The 21,730-nt window shown below is 41.9% G+C and overlaps 2 protein-coding genes across 6 annotated transcripts; one reads left to right on the forward strand and one right to left on the reverse strand.

Moving 5' to 3' along the window:
* The first annotated feature begins 1,919 nt into the window (after positions 1 to 1,919).
* Positions 1,920 to 13,402, forward strand: tmem184ba (transmembrane protein 184ba). 3 transcript variants are annotated; one of them, XM_063481608.1, is made up of 10 exons: positions 1,920 to 2,268; positions 2,357 to 2,399; positions 4,017 to 4,250; positions 5,478 to 5,643; positions 8,344 to 8,434; positions 9,065 to 9,232; positions 9,512 to 9,681; positions 9,771 to 9,965; positions 10,278 to 10,304; positions 10,908 to 13,402. In XM_063481608.1, the coding sequence occupies exons 3-10, from the start codon at positions 4,017 to 4,019 to the stop codon at positions 11,135 to 11,137; spliced, it is 1,281 nt and encodes a 426-aa protein (XP_063337678.1). In that variant the 5' UTR covers positions 1,920 to 2,268; positions 2,357 to 2,399; the 3' UTR covers positions 11,138 to 13,402. The 3 variants fall into 3 exon arrangements, with proteins under 3 accessions (XP_063337678.1, XP_063337680.1, XP_063337679.1); XM_063481610.1 differs by lacking the exon at positions 10,278 to 10,304; XM_063481609.1 differs by lacking the exon at positions 2,357 to 2,399.
* A 2,052-nt stretch (positions 13,403 to 15,454) lies between these two features.
* maff (v-maf avian musculoaponeurotic fibrosarcoma oncogene homolog F) lies at positions 15,455 to 21,381 on the reverse strand. 3 transcript variants are annotated; one of them, XM_063481611.1, is made up of 3 exons: positions 20,980 to 21,381; positions 18,368 to 18,461; positions 15,455 to 18,192 (listed from the first exon to the last, which is right to left on the reverse strand). In XM_063481611.1, the coding sequence occupies exons 1-3, from the start codon at positions 21,066 to 21,068 to the stop codon at positions 17,749 to 17,751; spliced, it is 627 nt and encodes a 208-aa protein (XP_063337681.1). In that variant the 5' UTR covers positions 21,069 to 21,381; the 3' UTR covers positions 15,455 to 17,748. The 3 variants fall into 3 exon arrangements, with proteins under 3 accessions (XP_063337681.1, XP_063337683.1, XP_063337682.1); XM_063481613.1 differs by lacking the exon at positions 20,980 to 21,381 and adding an exon at positions 20,857 to 20,943; XM_063481612.1 differs by lacking the exon at positions 20,980 to 21,381 and adding an exon at positions 20,541 to 20,834.
* Between the last annotated feature and the right edge of the window lie 349 nt (positions 21,382 to 21,730).

The raw sequence follows: 21,730 nt of genomic DNA on the forward strand, positions 1-21,730 counted from the left end.
TCAAGACATGTTGAGGAGGTCATTTAGCCATTTAAATCAGCTGTGTTGGATCAAGGACACATCTAAAATCTGCAGGACACCGGCCCTTGAGTCCTGGAGTTGGACACTACTACTCGAGGGGGTTCTGTCCTTCCAGCTGGGACTACACCCTGGATGTGTCTTTGGTGAACAGGCCATTTATTCTTTTGGGCTCTGCTTCTCTGCTTTATCTTTCATAGAGCCAGAGCTATAGGCCATTTCTAGTGGCTCAGTTTTGGACATCTTGTTGTACGTCTTATCCATCTAAGCCCTGTCTCTTATAAGACCTTTCGGCACCGCTCGTGCCCAGCTAACATCCTCCCGGGCTTCCGGGCTTCCAAAAGACCAAAATAATCCACAGAGTGCTGAGTTTCATGGACTCTCCTCCATAGCCACCTGGTCATTTTTTGGAGGTGAAGGCTGTAAAAGTTAAGCACCCATGACATCACCAGAGGCTCTTTGGAACACTGTCGAATCATGTTGGGATAACACGGGTTGTCAGCTTCTACATAAAGTTATTATTAAAGCAAAAGGAAAGTGTACCAGACAATAAATATCACATTTTTTTGTAGCTAATATTATCACTCGTTTCTGTTCAACATGACAGATGTCCCCTATGGTCTTAGACGTTTGAACAACACTGTTTATATTGTCTCTTATAAAATGATTCTGTCAGTTTGCAGCAAAAATATCAGTTAGTATTCTTCTTTGTTTCCCATCCTCTTTCTTGAGCACGTGTCTATTTGGGCTTGTAAGCTTTAGCCTATTCCAGCCATCACTTGGAGAGAGGCATGATACAGAGTTCTGGGCCTCTCTAGTTCTGGGTCTTTGATTGTTTTGGACCTGTGCATCTTGCTTGTTTACTGTTTTGATCTTGAAGAATGGCTTATGTTTCCTAGTTTAGTTTTCTTGTCCTTGTGAATTTTCGCATTGCATTGTTATCTCTTATGATTCAGAGGGTTTTTAGCTTTTCCTTTTTTGTGTCTTGTCCTTAGTGTCTCCTGTGGAAGTCTTCCTCATCTCAGTTATGTCTCCCTTGTTTCCATGCTCTTCTCTCTGTGTTTCATCCTTTGTCTCCCCAGTCTGTCATGTATTTCCATGTTTGTGTAGCTCCGTCTAAATGTCAAGCTTGCGTGAAAAGTAAGCATGCTAGCCCCACATCAACACTTACTGGCCCCTTCTTTTTGCTCTACTTCCAGGTCTAATTCTTAGCTTTTGTACTCATTTCGTAATAAAGAAGACAGGAATTACTGTAGATGAAAAGTAATGTTGGCAGTCAAAATAAACTTGAGGACATCAGCCACACCTTCTGTGTTACCAAATGAATGTTGTTAAAATTCCCAAATTCCCAGGCCTTGATAATGAAGGTCTATGACGGGGTGTCAAATGTGGAAATAATAACCTGTAGGGTGCCATTTTGAAAGTATTTGTTTATTTATTAAACTTTTTTTTTTTTTTAGATTATATTAATGGTACTGCGATGAAAGTGTTTTTTAATAACTGCTAACTGTTGCACTTAAATGGTAACTCACTAGCCATTACTAATGCCGTTAGTTAGACGTGTGCTTTTTCTGCCATGAAAAGCCTACAAAGGTCTGAAAAAGTAAAATAAAGGCGTTATACAGTATCCGTTTCCCACACATCGACTACACAGTTTGGACAGGAAGTTGTAAACGAATAATGAATCATTCACTGAGTTTGCGGGAGCACCTTTGTTTGTGCAGCACCCACACTCTCACTGCTGCTGGTCTCTGGACCAAGAATAGAACCGCGCAAGCTCAGTGTTAAGTAGGCAGACCGCGCCCCTTTCCGGGTAATTTAAAGGTAGGTGATTGGCTGCGTTGGCTTGTCCTCGCGGAGTAGGCGGGGCTGTGTGATCTGCAGTTAATCCGACAGGGATTGGACTGGAGCTGGAGCGCAGACAGGGGATCGGAGGAGAGTGACAGGGTTTGCTGCACTAACTTCTGAAACACCGACAAAACTAGGTGGACGCTAGGTGTTATAAATGGATAGGCGCAACAGAAAGATAGAGTAGAAGTTGTGTAACATGACAGACAAACTTTAGAGGTGAGTTTTTGGGGTGAGACGCTGAGGGGTTAACGGCGCGGTCCACCGACGACTCAACATGGATGTCCGGGGAGCAACGGTGCTGCTTTGAGAAGGAATTAAGGCCGTTTGTGGGTTATTTCTAGCCGAAGATTTTTTTGGTGTGTGTGTGTGACGGAGCTGAGGACGATTTTAAACAAGCGGGTGAGTCTAGATTTCAAAACAAACTAGAAAACTTCAATTGTTACTTCATTGCTAGCATAATAAAAATCTGTCTGTTTCACGCTTACAGTTCAAGTTCAGCTGTGGATTGTTGTAGCTAACATTTAGCAAAGGTGAGTCTTTTTAAATAAAAGCTTGTTGAAATGAATATTTTTTCTTATTTCCACTTTATAATTCATTCATTCACTTTGAATAAATCACAGCAACATAATAAATGATTACTGGAGTAACTGAAAGGCATACACACACAGATTTTTAGCGTCTTTTTGTTTTTGAACTGTTTGTGTTGTTGTTGCTTGTACGCCTGCTGATCCAGTCTGGCTACCATTAATGATAAACCCACCCCGTCTGCCCCCCATTGCCCCTTTCCATCTGTTACTTTTTTTTCCTGACCGCCTGCCTCTCCCTATATTATTCCCTTGTGCGTGTGAGACTGCATAGACTGACCTTTTATTTATTTCCCCCCTTTGAAATGAAACACAAAGATGGCCCTCTGCTTCAGCAGAGCATCTTTTTACTGTGCCTGGTATTATATGTGTGGCTGCTGATGCCTTCACTTCTTCTTGTTGACATATGCTGATCCCTTGCAAACCAATACAAATGGCCTGCTGTCACACACATACACACAGATCTTAGCCACCAAAGAAACGCCTATAAGTAGCCTAATTTTATCAACCCACTAAATTCAGTTGTTACACTTTAATGTAATTTATTTTAAGAAAGTAAATGGGAGGACTGCTGATGTGTGTGTGTGGGAGGAGGGGGTGTCATTATGTCAGCTTGTGTGCTGTTTGTTCCATGTGCTGCTCTGACAGACAGCATGATTAGTGAGACTGAAGGTTACCATCTCTCGCTCACAATCAGTTTCCACTTATAGGACTCACGCCTGCTGTTTTTATTTATTGCCCCTGGTTCTGTCAACAGTGACGTGACAACTGTCTGTCAGTGAGCAAGAACACGGACACCCCGAGAACATTCCCATTGTTCGTCAGAGTCAGCGAGCAGCTGTCCCCATCATCGGGAGCTGTTGATAGGGCCGCTTGACTTAAAATCTTTTGTCTCTGTCTAAATTTCCTCTGGCTGAAAGTGGTTCTTGTTCAGCTCACTGATCATACATGAAGAAAATGCACCCTAAGGTGTGACATTATAAACTTTAACAAATTATTTTAGGCCCATTCGGTGTTGTTATTATGTCCAGGGTCCACATCATCAGGATTTTATTCTGAGTATGCAGTTACATTGCAGAGAAATGCAGAAACTAAAAACAATTGTCTTTAAACATCATGTTTTGCTGCTAGTCTTTCTGTTCAAAAAGCATTTTCTTACATTTTGAGCCGTGAAAGGCCTGAATGGATGATAGCTAACGGCTTTGCTGTCTGTTAGCTTAAAAACCAGAGTTAAAATGTTGCTGTTAGACATTGTTTTACATTGAGTTGAATGTGGGTGCCCATGAGCAAACAGTCCACACACATTCTTTACTCAGAGTGAAGATATTTTGACCTAGAGTTTGTCTGCATTTATTCTGAAATCTCCTCTTATCACAGATTACACATTACACTGATAACACGACATCGACATTTCAGGTTGATGATTACTGGTGACTCTTCATACTTCATGGATTAGATCACAGTGTGATCACTGTTGGAGAAGAGTTTCGACATCTCTGATGTGCCTTTTATTCTTTCCAGTTTGTGATGTGAATGTTTTACCAGTGTCTACGTCACTTCCAGATGTTAAAACTGTGGAGGCGAGACGTGCCGCTCTCAGAGAGGCTGGGGGAGGACTCTCCGCTTGTTCCGGCACCTGGCCCCCCACCCACGGCAGCTCCGATGGGCCCCAATATTTCATGGCTTCCTGAGGCCCCGCTTCTCAGCTTGGATCCGCCTATTTTTCTGATGACTCCAGCGGCGCAGGCTGTATCTGGCTTCTTCGTCTGGACTGCACTAATCCTCACCTGTCACCAGGTAACAGCTTCCTGGTGTAGACTTTATATAAAAGATGACCACCTCAGGTTTTAAATTTTACCTGTCATATTTGATTTCTGGAACTTGCAGGGGCCATATTTTGATTTCACGTGAGGGTGGAGTGCTTATTTATCACCTAAGCTAGCAATAGCAGGCTTAGATCAGTAAGCTGCACCCAGACACTGTAGAGATGCTTTGCAGATACTCAGTTAGCTAATAATTAGTGCTAAGTAACAGACTAATAATGTTAAAGTTTCATTTACAAAAAAAGGAGAACAGACATCTTGGATGCGTGTTGGTAGTATCAAGTATTCAATATTATTTATACAAAAACAGTTATGACTTTGAGAGCTAGCAAGATATAAGACACCAGCTGCATGTGTCAGCTTCCAAACTGACCACAATAGTTGAAGCCTTAATAAAGTTTAAAAAGGTGAGTTATATAACAAAAAATATCTCAGTACTTTTTATAAGAATGTTAATTGTCTATAGAGATGAAGACCGTTATTGTACCAGGTTGTGAGCAGGTCCTTAATGGTGCAAAGTTGGGATCCAATCACAGGTGGCCATTATGGGGACTGCAGCTTTTGGCACTTGCACATTGGCTCAGCACTTATCTCTATGGGCTCCTGCTTGTTTCCCAGTAGCATCAATAGAGATGTGTGCTGTTCAGTTCTACTTTTACTATAATATATTGTGCTCTGCTGGAAGTGCATGTGTTGGTGTTTGACCGAGCAGACGGTCTGTTGTGATGGATGTGCTCACGAAAAAGACAGACAGGTGTGTTTGTTTAATGCGCAGGTGATGTGATCCAGCAAACATGCTCAGGCCGAGAGAAGTTGCCGGGCAACATCCCGCGGCAGGTGTTTTGTGACACAGAGCATGAATACACACACACAGATATGCACAAGATGACACTTTAAAACGTTGAAAGGGGTTTATAAAATCACATTTCTGTGAGTTGAGCTCAGGGGATGTATTGATTAGTGAGGTCAGTGACATGGACCAACTCACAAGATAGAAAAAAGGCATAAATGACTTATAATAAAAAAATCTGAATGGAGGATCTACACAACGGCAGATGATGCTCATAAAACCTCTGCTCCATCCTGAGTTGTAAGGACTCTGTGCTCACTTCCTATGAAATCATCCATGCCCATTAAAGTAGACTTGTGAGTCATTGTAAAAACCTGCCAGTGTTCAGAAAGTCTCTTCCTTCTTTCCTAGATCTACATGCACCTGCGTTTCTACAGCTCGCCCAGGGAGCAGCGCCATATCGTACGGATCCTCTTCATTGTTCCCATCTATGCCTTTGACTCCTGGCTCAGCCTCCTGTTCTTCACCAATGACCAGTACTATGTTTACTTTGACACCGTCAGAGACTGCTATGAAGGTGAGGACGTGCTGTTGATTTTATCTCATCAATGTCAAGCTAAAACTCTGAGCTGTCATGACCCACTAGGCCATTTGTATCCCATTAACAGAACTCTCTGATTTAAATCCTTTTCACGTCTTTGCAGGCAGCTTTTCCAGTTGAGTTGCTGAAACACATTGTGGTCAGATTAGAGTGGAAATGAATAGTCTGCTCTGTCATCCTTAACAGATTATCTACCACTCCAAGTCAATACTTATTTTGTAAAGGGCCCTCTCACACTTATTAGATTCTTGCCTTTTCTGCATTATATTTTGGCTGTGTCTCAGCCATTTTGATTTGGGCATAATTCTCTGGTTGGATTTAGAAAACTGGCTCTGAGAGGAAACATGACTCCAATCTCAGTAGAGACAGGATGAGTTTAATCACTAAAAATGGATTTAATAAAAAATCTGGGATCTTTTTTTTTTTTGGTTAACGGAGATGGTGGGTTGGCGGCTTCTTGGCCAATGGTGACTCAAACAAAACACATTCCAACCGACATGTTGTATCCCGCTCTATTAAAGTCAGGAATTGGCAGAAGATGGTGAAAGGAAGTCGACTGCCTCCACTCCTCAGTCTCTGAGTTTAGTTGTCACGATAAAGCTAAAAATGATCTTCTTATTGTGACGCTGGGCTCACGTGTCGTGTCCTGTGTTGGCGAACCGATGACGTCACATGCTTTTGAATGTGAGCTGAAGGGGATCGCTATGTTTGGTTCTGCTTTTGGCAGGAAGCGTTATGTTCGTCATATTGCTTTGTCATACATATGGCTCACCTCCTCCGTCTCCGCGCTCTTGTCCAAGTCTTCACTCCCTTTTTCATTTCTCTTCATCCTCTCATCAGCCGTCATCTTCCTATAATGCCGCTGAGCCCTTTTCCTCGGCGAGGACCGACTTGTTGCATGGCAACCACGCTCACAAATCTCCCTCATCAACCAGATTGGCTGCATCAGATAATGAGTTTATCTCAACCAAACTTGCTGTAAACTTGCTCCCACTGTTCTCATTGTATGTAGGCCTACTGTATCACCGTGGCAACTAGCGCTTGCAGGCGGGAGTCCTTGGGGAAAAGTGAAAGAACATAATGGTAAACAGCCAAGACACAAGGAGAGCTGCTGGAAGCAGATGAACCAGTTCTCATCACTCAGCTCTGTGGACGAGCTTTTTGTGTTTGGCATGTGTGGCATCTTATTACCTGAGTATTGTCTGACAGACATCTGACGTCAGATAGAAGGCAGTGGGAAAGTTGTAGAGAGAGTTTGGGTGGAGTTTAAAAACAGAGCAAGAAAATATGCAGAAATAACACAGCTGCAAAGAGCTGATGAACTATAGTCACTGTCAGCAGTACAGAGACTTCTGTGCTATGGCACGATGCTTGCACATGCACAGTGCTTTTGTGAACCTCCCATGCACAAACATGGCACACACCCAGGATATGTTACATTTTCACACTTTACAATGAACTGATGCACAGTCACTACCCGCGTCTTTATTTGGATTGTGTTTAATTCATTTTCATCTTGTGCATTTAGTTCACAAAAGTTATCCAAGAGCGGATTTACCTTGCATGCATTCAAACACACCCCTGCAAGAGTGCGTGTATGCACGCAGGACTGGAAGGTCCTCGGGGGTTAACGGGATTAGCACTGTTATGTTTTTTATGAGCCTCCTGATCTGGAACACCTTCTCACTCAAGCAGTACAGAGGACAGAAAATAGGTGGCTGAACATTTATTAGCTAATGAAAGAAAAACTTAAATTTTAATATCCAAAGAATTAACTAAAGGTCAAGTCTTGTCAGATTACGTGAATTATGTCCATGTGTTTTTGCATTGAGTAGAGTAGCACTAGATTTGATTTGGACATAAGTAGCTGTTGCTTTCTAATACTAAATATAAGCATGCTTGTGATTGTGTGTGAAGGTCATGCTTTAGTACAGATTTATAAACAGCTGGTTTCCCTTTTGTTACTAGTGAAATATTATTATGCCTTATGTCCCTATGACAGTATAAAAATGATTTCATATAATTACATCATGTGTGGTCAGCTGTTGTTTTTGAGCTGCGCCTCAGTTTTAATTGTGCTGTATATTTCCGTTCACATGATAAAACAAATGTGACAGGAAGTGATGTGTTTGTTATTGTGTGACTGCTGGGAGGTCTGTGAGTAATCGAGTGAGTTACTGCTGTATTTTTTTCAGTCTGCTATAAAAATATGGGCTATTTTCTGACAATTTGAACCCAGTGTTGTGAAATGTTTAGTTGTTTATATACATGTAAAACAAATGGAGCCAAATCTGTAACCAAACATGTTTAGAAAGTCTTAATATGTTTGTTGTAACATTAACAGTTTTAGTGAACAGGCTCCAGTCACAGAGGACAACACAGACTTAGAAAATCAATTGTAAAATTGATTGAATGATGGCTCATTTCCATTTAGCTGCGGTCCTTAGAATTCCTGGTATTGTGCATGTTGGTTCACTGTCACGCTGTCATGGCTTCTGGGAGACTTGAATGTGTCAATGAAGCCATCATTTATTTCAAGTTTCCTACAGTGGTCTGAAAAGAGCTTTTCCAGAAACACAATTTACTGTAGGCAACGATCAAATAACAAACCAAAACTATCACATATGTAGCGATTATAATCAAATCAGCTCTTTTTCTCCCCCTGTGTCTCTTCAGCATTTGTTATTTACAACTTCCTGAGTCTGTGCTACGAATACTTGGGAGGAGAAAGCGCCATCATGGCGGAGATCAGAGGAAAACCGATAGAGTAAGTTCAGCCTAAAAGGCCTTTAAAGTGAACTCTTTATGCTTTCCTTTTGTTCCGCTGGTGTGAACTTGAATTAAACATGGGCAAAGTTTAAAATAATCAGGTCTGTTTTTACAAATAATCCCTTTAAGTCCCTAAAAGCTCAGGCTTCAGACTCTAAATGCTGTATTTCAGATGTTGTTGTTTTTTACTGCTGTGTATGAGGAGCAGCCAATCAGCAGAAAGTTGTCCTGAAACAGCTTGTTCAGTCAGACAGTTAACAGACGGGCCCCACCGAGGCCCACTAGAAGATAAATATGGATTATTTTGAACTGTGAGTGAAGCAAAGCTGCTCTAGTCAAGTCCAAGAATGAAATTATGCAGCTGAAAAACACCTTAAAAAAAATTAATGGATTAACTTTAATTTAACCAGGAAGTGAAACTGGTGAGAACATGCAGTTTGCACACAGAAAGGCTTTAGCAGGACCTCGTCTTCCTGTGAGGCAACAGTGCTAACCACTGAGCCACCCATGGTGTAGCCATAATAAGTCCGCTTTAAACAGTATTTGTTTTCATGGCATGGACTCTTTTTAAAAAATACAAACTATTGCTCAACATGTTTTCCTTTTCCCTGATGTTTGGTTCCATCAGGTCCAGCTGTATGTATGGTACCTGCTGTCTGAGGGGAAAGGCCTACTCCATTGGCTTCTTGCGATTTTGCAAGCAGGCCACTTTGCAATTCTGTGTGGTCAAACCGCTCATGGCTGTCATCACCGTCATCCTGCAGGCCTACGGCAAATACAAGGATGGAGACTTTAAGTAAGTGCTGCAGACAGGAAGAAGGTTGCCAGCTAAAAACTCCACGAGCTCGTGGGTTGGTGGTGTACTTGGTGGTGTATATCTGTGAGAATCCAGGCGTTTTCAGGCGTTTCACAGCTTCCACAAAATGAGGATTACCACTTTAATTTCTAGATTAATTGAACGCTTCAGACTTTAATCTCTAATGGGAGCTTTCAACAATCACAAAAGATAGTCAGAACTAACCCCAAACACAAACCAGCACCATTAATGCAGTTTTATCTGACCTTCACTCTGCAGTGTTGCCAGCGGTTACCTGTACGTGACCATCATCTACAATATCTCCGTCAGCTTGTCGCTGTACGCCCTCTTCCTGTTCTACTTCGCCACCAGGGAGCTGCTGAGCCCTTACAGCCCCATGCTCAAGTTTTTCATGGTCAAGTCGGTCATCTTCCTCTCCTTCTGGCAGGGTAGGTCAGCGCGGCACAAGACACCACACGACGTTTGTCATGAAAACAGGTGGAGTGACAGCTTCCTGTGCTTATTTATTTGTGGTCAGGCATGCTGCTGGCCATCCTGGAGAAATGCGGTGCCATCCCTCAGATCAACTCAGTGGAAGTGTCTGTCGGTGAGGGTACGGTCGCCGCCGGTTACCAGAACTTCATCATATGCATCGAGATGTTTTTCGCGGCACTGGCTCTGCGGCATGCTTTCACATACAGCGTGTACAAGGACAAAAGTCTCGATTTAACAGGTGAGAAGGAAGGCGAGGAAAGAAGGGAGGAAAGAAACAGCGGGGTTTAACACATCTGTCGTAAAATGTTTACCGTCTTAAAAAAGAATTCAAAAAGTCTTTCACTTCGTGTCTGTCCTCCATCTCATTTCCATTCGTTTCAATGCATATTTCCTCATTTATCCCCCATCTTTTTTCTTTTACTACTTCCTTAATTTGTTTGTGTTCGCCTTTATTTTTCACCTCCCGATATCCCATTTGTCATTTTCTACTTGCCTGTTTCTACATATCTATCTTCTTTTTTTATCTTCTCTTCTCTGCTGCACTCTAAAGGACATGTTCCTACATATGGACAGTTTGGTAGGTTGAACACCGCCCTTGTGTGTTTTCACACTGCTGCTATTTCTATTTTGATTTAATGAGCTGCATTAAGCCAGCAGTTTCTGTTCTCTCCCTCTTTTATTTTTAAAATCTCATATTTCAATTCAGTTTTGGTTCTTGTGCTGACATTTCCTAAAGCAACACCCCCCCCCCCCCCCCCCCCCCCCCCACCTTTCTCCCTTTATGCAATTCTCCCTGTTTTACTTCCCTTTAAATCACTGTGAGCCCCCTTTTCTTGCCTCCTCTCTAAATCTCATCCGCTGCCCTCGTACAATTGCCCCCCCCCCCTTCCCCCACCCATTCCTTCTTTTTACATCCTTTAAATCACTGATGCCCTTTTCCTTTTTCTCCCAGACTTTTCCCTTGTCTTAAATCAGTCCTCTTTCTGTTTTTGACTCTTTTGTCTCTCTTCCTTTCCCTTCTCTCTCTCTCTCCCTGTGCTTAAATGTTATAAATCCACTTTCTTTTGATGTTTATCCTCCCACCGTCCTTCCTTTTCTTCTTTTTCACCTGCATCCAGTCTCTCTATTTTTCACCCCAGCTTTTGGCCTCTAACCCTCCTTTTTTACGGCTCTCCCGCAGGCCGCAGTGCCCCCATGAAGAGCATCTCCAGCAGCCTGAAGGAGACAATGAACCCGGGCGACATGGTCCAGGACGCCATCCACAACTTCTCCCCGGCCTACCAGCAGTACACCCAGCAGTCCACGCTGGAGCAGGGGGCGCCACCGCCGGTCTCCCGTGCCCACAGTGCTGTCAGCGGCCGCGGGGACACAGAGAAAACGCTGCTGCTCAGCTCAGATGATGAATTCTAGAGCAGAACAGGTCAAAAGCGGGCAAAACTTGACATCAGTCTGATGTCAAAACAGCTGATGGTACTCTGCTCTCTGCAGCCGATCCCCCTCAGTGTACGAATCAGTAGTTGCTTGTTTGTTTTTGTTTCCCCGGTTTTGCGGCTGATCAAAAAATGCAGGGGCCCGCCTTTCCCAAGGGTCACAAGCGGGAACACGGTTGAGTTGTGAGTCATACTTTCAGATAATGACTCATAGCTTTGGAACAAAAACTGAAAAAAAAGCTGAATTTCTTTTTTTTTCTCCCTCTCCTTTTTTTATGCACAGTCCTGTTTCCCCTTCCTTGTGTTTTGGAGCGGAGCTGTAATCTTCATAGGTGTTGCTATTTATTTGTTCAGATTCACATTTTGATCTTCGGCAGTGTTTACCAAGGTTTCTTCTTTGGACATGATTCATAAACTTGAAAGAATATTTAGTCAAGACATTGACTGGTTGGTCAAAGCGCTTTAAAGCAGTTTTCAGTGTTGTGGAGGTCTTAGTAGTGGGGATGAGAGACCCTGGGCAGCAGTTGGTGATGCATTTAAAGGGAAAGCATGTCAAAAACAGGAGTCAGTAAACACAACACATGGATCAATGTTGTTATTGATATTGCAGAGGGGGAGGCAGAGCAGCTCATAGATTACAGAGTGCATCTGCGGCCGCGGCAGGAGAGCCGGTCGGGATTACACTTGTGTAATTGGGGCGTTATTTGAATGGCCGGGATTAAAGCTTGTGTTTCACTCTGATAGTAAGACCTCTCCAGGCCACAATGTAGGTTAAATGGATTGAGGGGAAAACAGAAGAGGAATATAGGCTAAAGCTAACTTTAGATGCCTTTTCTCGTTACTGGAGCTTTGTCGAAGCTGGGTGTACTGTAGTTCACGTTCAGAGGCGAACAGAAGTTTCAATTCTACTCTTAGTTAGGTGTTGTGCTTTGATTTTTGAAAACAGGATAAGTTTGAATTTGATAAAAAAGATCTGGCAACTAAGGCAAGGAGTGTGTGGGTAGCTGCCTGTGTGGCAGTTATTTTTGCAGGGATTTAATAAAACATTTTAGCGTGTGCCTACACAGCTGTTAAATGACAGTACATCATTCTGAGTGCTGTCACAACCTTAATGGACATCATGCCTCCAGCTGAAGCATTATTGCTTCTTTGCTGATGGAGCCAACCTACAACTCTCATCTCCTCAGATATCAGTATTGTGATTAGTTTATCTTTCTTCAGCTTGACCACATGTGGGTCGTAAACGTTGTTGTTGTTGACATTACTGAGTTTCTTTGAGTTGGATTCGCTTTTATTCTTCCAGTCAGTCTTTTTTTTATTTTTTGGTGTAAGTTTACCGCAGTCTAAGCTGTTTTTTTTTTTTTAAATTTATTTGTAACTGGATTTCTTGAGTCATCTGAATGACTCATACGAACCTGCCAACATTTTTTTAGTTCTACTTTCACTGCTTTGCTGTAGCTCTGTCTCAACACCAGGGGGCCACAGGGAGTGCGTTTGGAGCCAGTTGTAGGTCATAAACATACAGTCAGAGCTTGAAGCATATTTTAAATGCACCAAGAAAATGTTTGTCACTTTTTTAATGTCTTCTTAGGACTGTCTTCTATTTTCATTGGAAAGCAGAAATGTGTCCCATGTTCAGACAGTGCTTATGTTTTTTTTTTTCCCTTCTTTTTCTTATTTTGTGCTTCTGCCTGAGACATTATTAGTTCTAAATAGGAGAGAAGCCACGTGTGCGTGCAGGAGCAGCCTCTTATTTATAGACACTTTAAAAACGGGGTTATTTTTAGCGATGATGAAACTGAGGTTGCACTGCAGCTCCTACTGACAGGTTGCTTGCGTGGCATTAAATTAACTCTCAGTTTAAAAGCAAAGCAGACAGTATGCTGATTTGCACTTTCAGTGTCATAATTCACCCTTGTACTCCTCATCTTTGTCTGCAGCCATGCTGTTTGCTGCAGTGTGAGTTGTTCTTATGTGGGAAAAAAATGTTTGTTGTAGACTAATGTTGCACATAAAGTACATGAAATTTTTAAGTGCTATCTACAGGAGTAAATGTATGTCTAAATAATCATATATACTGTATAGATTGATCACAGGAGAAACAAAGGCCTATTTTTTTTTACAACTTTTGTTTCAATATGTTTTTTTGTTTCTAGTTCTTTGTATATTATAATGCTGCTCACAATGCTTCTGTGTCACGTTAGATGGAAAACCATGAAGACAAAAATAAAGATATTTACTGTTGTTTTTTGTGTGTCTAATTCACATTATTTTCCTCTAATGTGCATTAAAATGACATGTATATTTCAAATATGTTGCCAAGGAAGGGATAATGAAAATGTTAATGAGTTGCATGTTATGAAATTGTGTTTTTGGAGATTAACTCGTTAAAACTAGTTAACCTCTTCTTCTATTTCAATATTACATTAAGCATTGAAGTTATTCCTTTCACCATCTGCTTGGAATGAATGCACCAGAGGAGCAGTCTTTGCAGGTCATCTGCTAGAAAGGAAGCTATTTGCCCTGCGATGCTAATTGTCTTAAAATAAAATGAGCTAGGACAACAAAGTAAATGCTCTTTGGCAACAAACATATATTACACATAGATGACCTCCATCTTCAATTCACTTTTCTTTTTAGATCACCGCTTCCTGTAACAATTAAGATTTTACAATATCAAAGAACACCAGCTACCTGATGATCCACCTTTGTATACTACTCCCTCCCCTTATGTAGCAATTGCATAAAAATATATTGGGAGTGATAGATAAGTGCAAAGGATAAGCTTTATGTGCAGCTGCATAACTAAGGGCCGACACTGGGTCACATGATCCACTCCTCTATCATCATTGTCATAAAGAAAACTTTTCTACCTTACCTCAGAGGTAGACAAGGTCTTGTGGTCTTTGACACAAACTGGAAGATATTTCCTACATGGACAGGATCCTGAAAGCTCTGCCTCCCATTATATTTCTAGAGACTCTAGGAAACACAAGTAAGCCAGCAGACTGATAGAAAACATCTCCACACGGAGCACTAGATGTCATTTATACTAAAAACAGCCTCCAAACACCAGGAGAAATAGCCCTGCAAGTCACAGTCAGGGATTTATCAGAAGAGCTGAAATAACATAAGCACTTTTTTCTATAGAGACTATATATTTAAGGTTTATCAAGACACTGACTCAGAATATACATTCAACAGCCACTTCATTAGGTACACCTGTTCAACTGCCTATTAACGCAAATATCTAATCAGCCAATCATATGGCAGTAATTCATGATCAAGATGACCCGTTGAAGTTCAAACTGAGCACCAGGATGGAGAAGAAAGGCGATTTAAGTGACCTTAAATGTTGCATGTTTGTTGGTGCCAGATGGGCAGGTCTGAGTATTTTAGAAACTGCTGATCTGCTGGGATTTCCCCACACAGTCACCTCTAGGGTTTATAGAAAATGGTCTAAAAAGAGAAAGTATTCAGTGAGCAGCACTTCTCTGGACAATGGCTCTTTGGTGACAGAGGTCAGAGAATGGCCAGACTTTGTTGAGCTGATAGGAAGACAACTGTAGCTCAAATAATCACTTGTTACATGGCAAGGCATGGAGAAGAGCATCTCTGAAAGTAAAACGCAAACCTTTCAGATGGGCTACAGCAGCAGAAGACCACATCAGGTAAACAACATGAAAGCATGGATTCATCCCACCTTGTATCCATGGTTCACTCTATGTTACCACCACAGTGTACCCATCTTCTGATGACTGCTTCCAGCATGATAATGCACAGTATCACAAAGCTTAAATCATCTGAAACTGATTTTTTAACTTGACAACAAGTACTCAAATAACCTCCAGTCACCAGATTTCAATCCAATAAAGGATCTCTGGGATGTGATGGAACAGGATGGACGTGCAGTCAAAAAAAACTGTAGCAACTGTGTGATGCTGTTGTGTTAATATGGACCAAAATCTGCAAGGAATGTTTCCAGGACCTTTTTGAATCTGTCATGAAGAATGAAAGCAGATCTGAAGGCAAAAGGGAGTCCAACCTGGTAGTAGTAAAGTATACCTAATGAGTTGTCCTATAAGAGTAAATTGCTATAAATACATCAAAAACTGGAGGCTAAGTTCATTTCCCCACGGTTCTGCTAACCACTCACACATGTAACTCGACTTTATCTTTGCATCCAGATCAATAAGTTGTGCAACACATCCTGTAGATCCACTTCCTCTCATGGACCGCACACGTTCCAAAAAAACAAAACAACCAAGACCACAGTTTTATGTACAATATGTACAACATTTATTATAATTAATATATAAAATAGACAATGTACTTAAATTTTCACAATAGAAAAAATACAAGTAATAAATACAAAGACCATTTCTGTTTTGCAGGTATTATAAAACATCCAGCAGGGTTTGACAGATGTGAGACGTTAAAATATAGAGAATAAATGCTTTGCCACACTAATACTCATATATAGCTAAATATATGCCTCATATCTTTAGGAGTTATTTGTCAACACAGTTTCATGTGTTACCATGCCTACTTAATATATTATATTGCTAGCACTATTCAGTGGCCTAAACTCCCATGAAATTTAAGCCTGCTGAGTGAAACAGGCCTACGTCAGACGGAGGCTTTTCAAGTGAATAAAACACCACCTCTATGCACCTTCTTTTCCAGTCTGCTGTGCCTACTTTCTTTCTCCATCATCCGGCTCCTTCTCAACCCTCCACTCTCACCCTCGTCTCCATCAGTCTTCTCTCTCTCTTTAACCTCCTGTGTCTCTGCCTGCCCCGCCCATTCAGAAATGACCTCAATTTTTTTTCTCCGCACAAACAACATACGATTCATCTTAGAAAAATAATGTCCCTCCAAGATATCCACGACGACGAGCTAGTACAAACATTGCAAAAATATACGTAAAACACACACATATACACGCACGCACGCACGCACACACACACACACACACACACACAAATCGTCATACATCAATATGGCCATTGGCTTTGAGCATATTTCTACACAGCTAATAATCAAACGTTTTGTAAAGTAATCATCGTCGCCACGCAGCACAATAATTAGACGTGAGAATATCCTCAGACTAGTCATAAGTACTTTTTGAAAACATACAGAACATCACAGCACTCGTTAGCTTGTCTTGTCATAATATCTACTTTTAAATACAAATAAAATTTAGAATATATAAATGTCACTCAACATTTGCGTCTCTCAGACATTACAAACAACACAACAACGGGAATGTTTGCAGAGGATTTGCATCGACTTGAGCGTAATTCCTACCAGACGTGATTCTACTTCCACACATTCGTGTATTCAATTATTTATTTAAAATGACCAACATCTTTCGTCAGAAAGAAGAAGCCACTGACGTTGGACTTGGCCAAACTGCTGCACGGCAGTTTTTATGAAACGAGAAATTTGGGATTAAAGCTTAGAAAAAGATGGAAATCCACGGAAATCACAATGAGAAATAAGAAGTGAGTCGTTTCAGACAATCAGGAGGACTGGTGAGCTCCTTCATACACTGAAGGCACTGCATTAATGTGAAAAATGAGCACACATATAATACAGAATTGTCTTTTTGGACTGGTGAGACCCCCCCCCCCCAAAAAAAAACAACAACAAAAAAAAAAAAAAAACCCCTGGAAAATCTTAGTGAATCGCACAACTTAGAGAAATTCACAATGCACTCAGGCAGCATTTCTCTGACCGTTTCTGCTCCCAAAAGTCTCATGACTAAAGCAGCTAGAGAGCCATCAATGGAAGGAGGCGAAAACAGATTAGATTATCCCACCGGCACATAAAGTGACATAAAGGGTGAGAAACTGCATTGAGAGGGAATAAAACGAAAAAAAAAAAAAAAATACAGGGGGGTGGGAACACGAGGCTGAGCCAAGCTAGTGATTTCAGACTAGAAGGCATTATGGAGACCGAGGAAGCTCCACCCTAGCATTTTGCTGTTGGTCAGGTGCCATAAACGGAAGCAGAAAGGCACCCCAGCCTTTAAGTAGCATAATCAGGCTACACCAGCCTCGCTGTGGGGGTTTGCTGAGGACTAATGGTGCTCAGTAACCCTGTTTGGCTTGGTTGGGCTTCAGTCAGAGTCCCCGTGTAGCTCAAGGGAAAGACTGTGAGGGTTTTTTGTGCATAAATATGTGCGACGCCTTGTTCACATTAAACAGAATTTGAAACTTTGAGTGCTTCAGGAAAATTAAAAATTAAAAAAAAAAAATCAAAAAAAAAATCACTGAGTAAATCTTACTTGACCAGACTGCTGTTTCATGGAGGATCATCAACAGAGGACATCTCTATCAAAACTACAGTACTGAACCTGTTTCTGTTTTCTTGTTTGTTAGAAAGGTGATCGTAGCTGTGATCGGATTTCTGTCAATTGTAATGTGAACAAGGCGCTTAGTATTTTCCTATTATTACAAGTCATCCTGCTCTCCTGCCTGCGTGAGTATTAAGGCCCGCAGATGTGTGCGTGTTTGCATTGCAGGCTTCCCCGTCCCCACCCCGAATCCCAAACCCCAAACCCCAGTCTGGTTTCAGCATCTCCTTCTAGGATGGCTCCTGCTCCCTCTGTGGCTGAGGCTGCTGCGGACTCTTGACGATGGTGATGACCGAGGCGGTGTTGAGGCGAGGGGCTGTCGCCAGCAGGCTGCCTCCTCCCGCTTCCAGACCCCTGGCGAATCTCTGAAGCGCAGCCAGGCGTGCGCTGAGCCCCTCCAGCTCCTTCCTCATGCCGGCGTTCTCGGCTCCAAGCCTCTCCACCTCTCTCTGCAGCTCCATCTTCTGCTGCTCCAGGGCCTCTCGTTGAGACACCCGTTTGACCCGGCAGCTGGCGGCATATCCCCTGTTCTTTAAGGTGCGACGCCGCTGCTTCAGCTTCTGAATCTCTTCGCGGGAGAGGCCACGCAGGTGGAGATTCAGCTCTCGCACCGACAGGGACATTAGTTCGCTGTCCGACAGGAAGGGCACGTTCTCGCCGCATTCCTGCTTCACCTGAAGTAAAAACAGGAGGAAACAGGAAGAGAGGAAGCATTTAAAGGAGGAAGAATGAGAAAGAAAAACATACTTTCTTTTCTTCTTCCTTTTCAAAATTACAGTTTTCTCTCTTGAAAAACAAAACAAAACAAAACCCCCCCATGACTCGGTTTTATGTCTGGCTGTGTTTTACCTTCAGAGCTTTGCTGTTTCTTTCTGTCGTCATGATCCAGTTGTCTTTGTTTTTTTCCCCTCCCCAAGCACCAGTAAAACCAGATACACACAATCTGAAGGAACAAACACAAACAACATCACATGAAATGTGGGACACTGTGCATTTTTGGTTCATAGTGTGCCTGACATTCACCATCCGCTCACAAGACATGCAGTCATGCACTACTGAAGAAAAAGGAGAACCTGCAGATCTTTCGTGCTTCTCCAAAGCACGCCGTCTTATTATAATTTGTGGTTTCATGTGAAAGAAAGGGGAGGTTTTGAAAGTGACATGCCTTTCTCTGTTAGCTGGAATTATCAGGAGGAAGTTATCATGTGGCTGCCCTTTGGTTGCTCAAAGCAGGTGTCCTAACCAATTCCCTGAGCACTTCCCCTTGTCAGCACAACACCAACGGTTCGAGGCCCTTGGCTTTAAAAAAAACCCCCAAAAACTTGAATACGTGGTTTTTAAAAGGGACACTTTTTAAACAGTTAAACTTGAAAAATTACAATACTTGATTTAAAAATAAATATGTAATAAAATTTCTTAAAGAGTCTACCTAAGAAACGGAGGTTTCACACAGACTCTTATCAGGACTGCTACACGCCTCTCAAATGCCACAGCGTGGGATTAAAGTCTAACCTAAGTGGGCCAACTTCAACTTCTTCCCCCACCTTAGTCACTCCTTGGTTGCTTATTTAAAAAACAAAAAAACAAAACAAAACTAAACTAAAAACTCACTCAGCACTTCAGCTGGAGACATCTTTTTCTTGTCTTTCCTTCACCTAGATCCTAATGTGAAAGTAAAGGATACAAATGGCCAAGTGGTCTGTTGACATGAAGGTACTCTGGGCCAGCTATACTGCTAAAACTTTTTGTATGATAATGTTTAATGAAGACCACCAAATTTCACTCTGACATCATGCAAACCATGGGGATTTTCCCATCTTACTTCTGCAAATTCACTCTGTTAACTTTCTCATTTATTGCAACACTGGATTTTCTCCTTATGGCGAATGGTCTTTCCCTATGCTGCTCTCACGCTGTAGTCCAGAAGGGTTGAGAAAAAACACAGAAAGCTGCATGTCATGACAGAGCGCTCACCGCTTACTTTAAGGTTGTTGTTGACCTTTTGGCAGCGTCTCTGATGAGCTAAGAGATGAGTGCAGTCATCTCTTTTTCTTTATTTTTCTTCCTGAGACCCAGACTGATCCCTAACAACCTTTTAGCCTTTTTTCTCTTGAAAAACACAAATCACAAAAAAGCAGTGTGTGTTCATTTTAATTATTTAAAAGCTTTCACAGCTTTATTTAAATTGTGTCACAACAATTTTAGAAACCCCAGTTATATTGTGACTTTTCCTCTGTAAATTAGGCATAAAAGATACAGACCTGATGCCTTAATGACTATAAAAAGAAGACTGCTGATGTGCTTAGATATTACAGGAGACGACTTACATTTCCAACAAGTGAACCACAAACAAAACATAACCAAAAAGGGTCATTCGAGTTAAAATGTCACGTTTGATCTCTTTCACTCTGGGGGGAATCCCATTTTCTATGACTGCGTAGTCATAATAAATAAAACAATAACTTGCTGCATGGGCCTCCAACTCAGGCACACTGGATGGTAAAACAAAATAAGCTAAATAAACAAGGCTGTTATGGCCGGACAATAAACAGCATTTCCCGAAATGCGTAGGAAGTAGAGGTTGCAGCAACAGCGGTTGTCCAACCAGCCGTCGGACTCCGGCTGTAAACCGAGGAGACCGCCGTTTCGTAAAGTCAGGGTGATTCAGCAATAAAGCTCTTGCTCAGCTCCACCAAGACTGCCGGTCAGTACAAATATAGGAAAACCAGGGGTGACCGCGTCTTTCTCGGTCAGTCCAAACAACACAGGATATCCACATTTGTGCCACACTATAAATACCCAGTTGGAGGACATAGTAGTTTTTGTTTTTTTTGTCTTAAGTGGAAAGCAACAAGTGAACGCAACACTGCTAAACGTAAGCTATAGCACGATTTCAGAAATTCCACTCCCGTCTATCTTCAATACTTAATATACAATGATTAAATACCGAATGGAAAATACAAGCCAGGCCTGGGACCTATATTTATTTATTTATCTAGCTCCAGTTAGCATCTAGCCTTACCCTTAAAGAGCGGAGCTGGACACCGTAGGGCAAATGTGCGCTATAGTAAACAGCTATCATTAGAGCCTCTTCCGACATCTAGACTTTAATCCATTTAAATTGTATTTAAGCACACTTGTGAAATAAGGAAGTGATAACCCCCTCTGGGTGTCAGTCTAGCCGAAATATAGACAGAAATATGCAGAGCGGGGCCAAATTATTCGTATCATCTTAAACATGCTAGTATGAACTGTTAGCAACTAGCATAAACGGTTAGTGACAGGCTAAAGGAGATTAAAGCCAGCTGCTGACTGCTCATTTGTCCTTGGTTGGTTACCATTCGAGGACTCTGGTTGGCACGTCCCCCGGCAGATACCATTCCTCTAGTGCTCAGCTGTTACCACGAATACCGGCTAAACATTTTAATGTTTAGTATTTTTCTAAAAAAGTAATGGTTTACCTGATGGCTCGACGCAACTCCGGCGACAAAATGTCAGTCCGCCTTTTCCCGGAATTACTCCGCTGCTCTCTGAGGTTGGATTCTTTCATTCATAAAAAACACAAGCGACAATGACGTCAGGGCTAAAGAATGAGGGCGGAGCCAAGCCCGCCCCCGAGACGTACTCCGGGAGGATGTAAACAAGGAATCCCTGAATCCCAGAACTTTTCCATGACCATCCCCCAGCTACTCTGGAAAGACATAACACCCTGGGAGAGGATTCAGAGTCAGCCTTTCCTAACACTGTCCAGCCCAACGACGCAGAAGATGAAAAATCCAGCAGAATTCAACAATAATAAGAAACTACTTCAGCTAAAACCCAACTTATCAAAAGCTATAACTTATAGTTAGGAGAAATTTCTACGAGCGTCTTTTCGCCGAAACACCGTCCTCTTAGGAACCTAATAATAGTAATAATAAAAGGTCGAATACGTCTTCTTCTGGGTCCAATTTAAAGATTACTGATGCCTCCGTTTGTAGGGACATTACCGCCCCCTACTGGAAAACATGCGGAGAAGCATAATTGCGTTAAAAAACTTTAACATTAAAAGCAATTTGAAATTGCTTTGTTGCTTTTGTTGCATTGTTTTTAATAAAAGCATCAGAAAGTTTCCATAATTATTTCTTCAATTTCTTTTACCGCAAATCCCACAGGGCTAGACTTTGCCACTGATATATAAACACTGTGCAGCAGGACAGTGATGCAGCACTA

Source organism: Pelmatolapia mariae, linkage group LG8, assembly GCF_036321145.2.
Source record: "Pelmatolapia mariae isolate MD_Pm_ZW linkage group LG8, Pm_UMD_F_2, whole genome shotgun sequence".
Classification (NCBI taxonomy): Eukaryota; Metazoa; Chordata; class Actinopteri; order Cichliformes; family Cichlidae; genus Pelmatolapia; species Pelmatolapia mariae.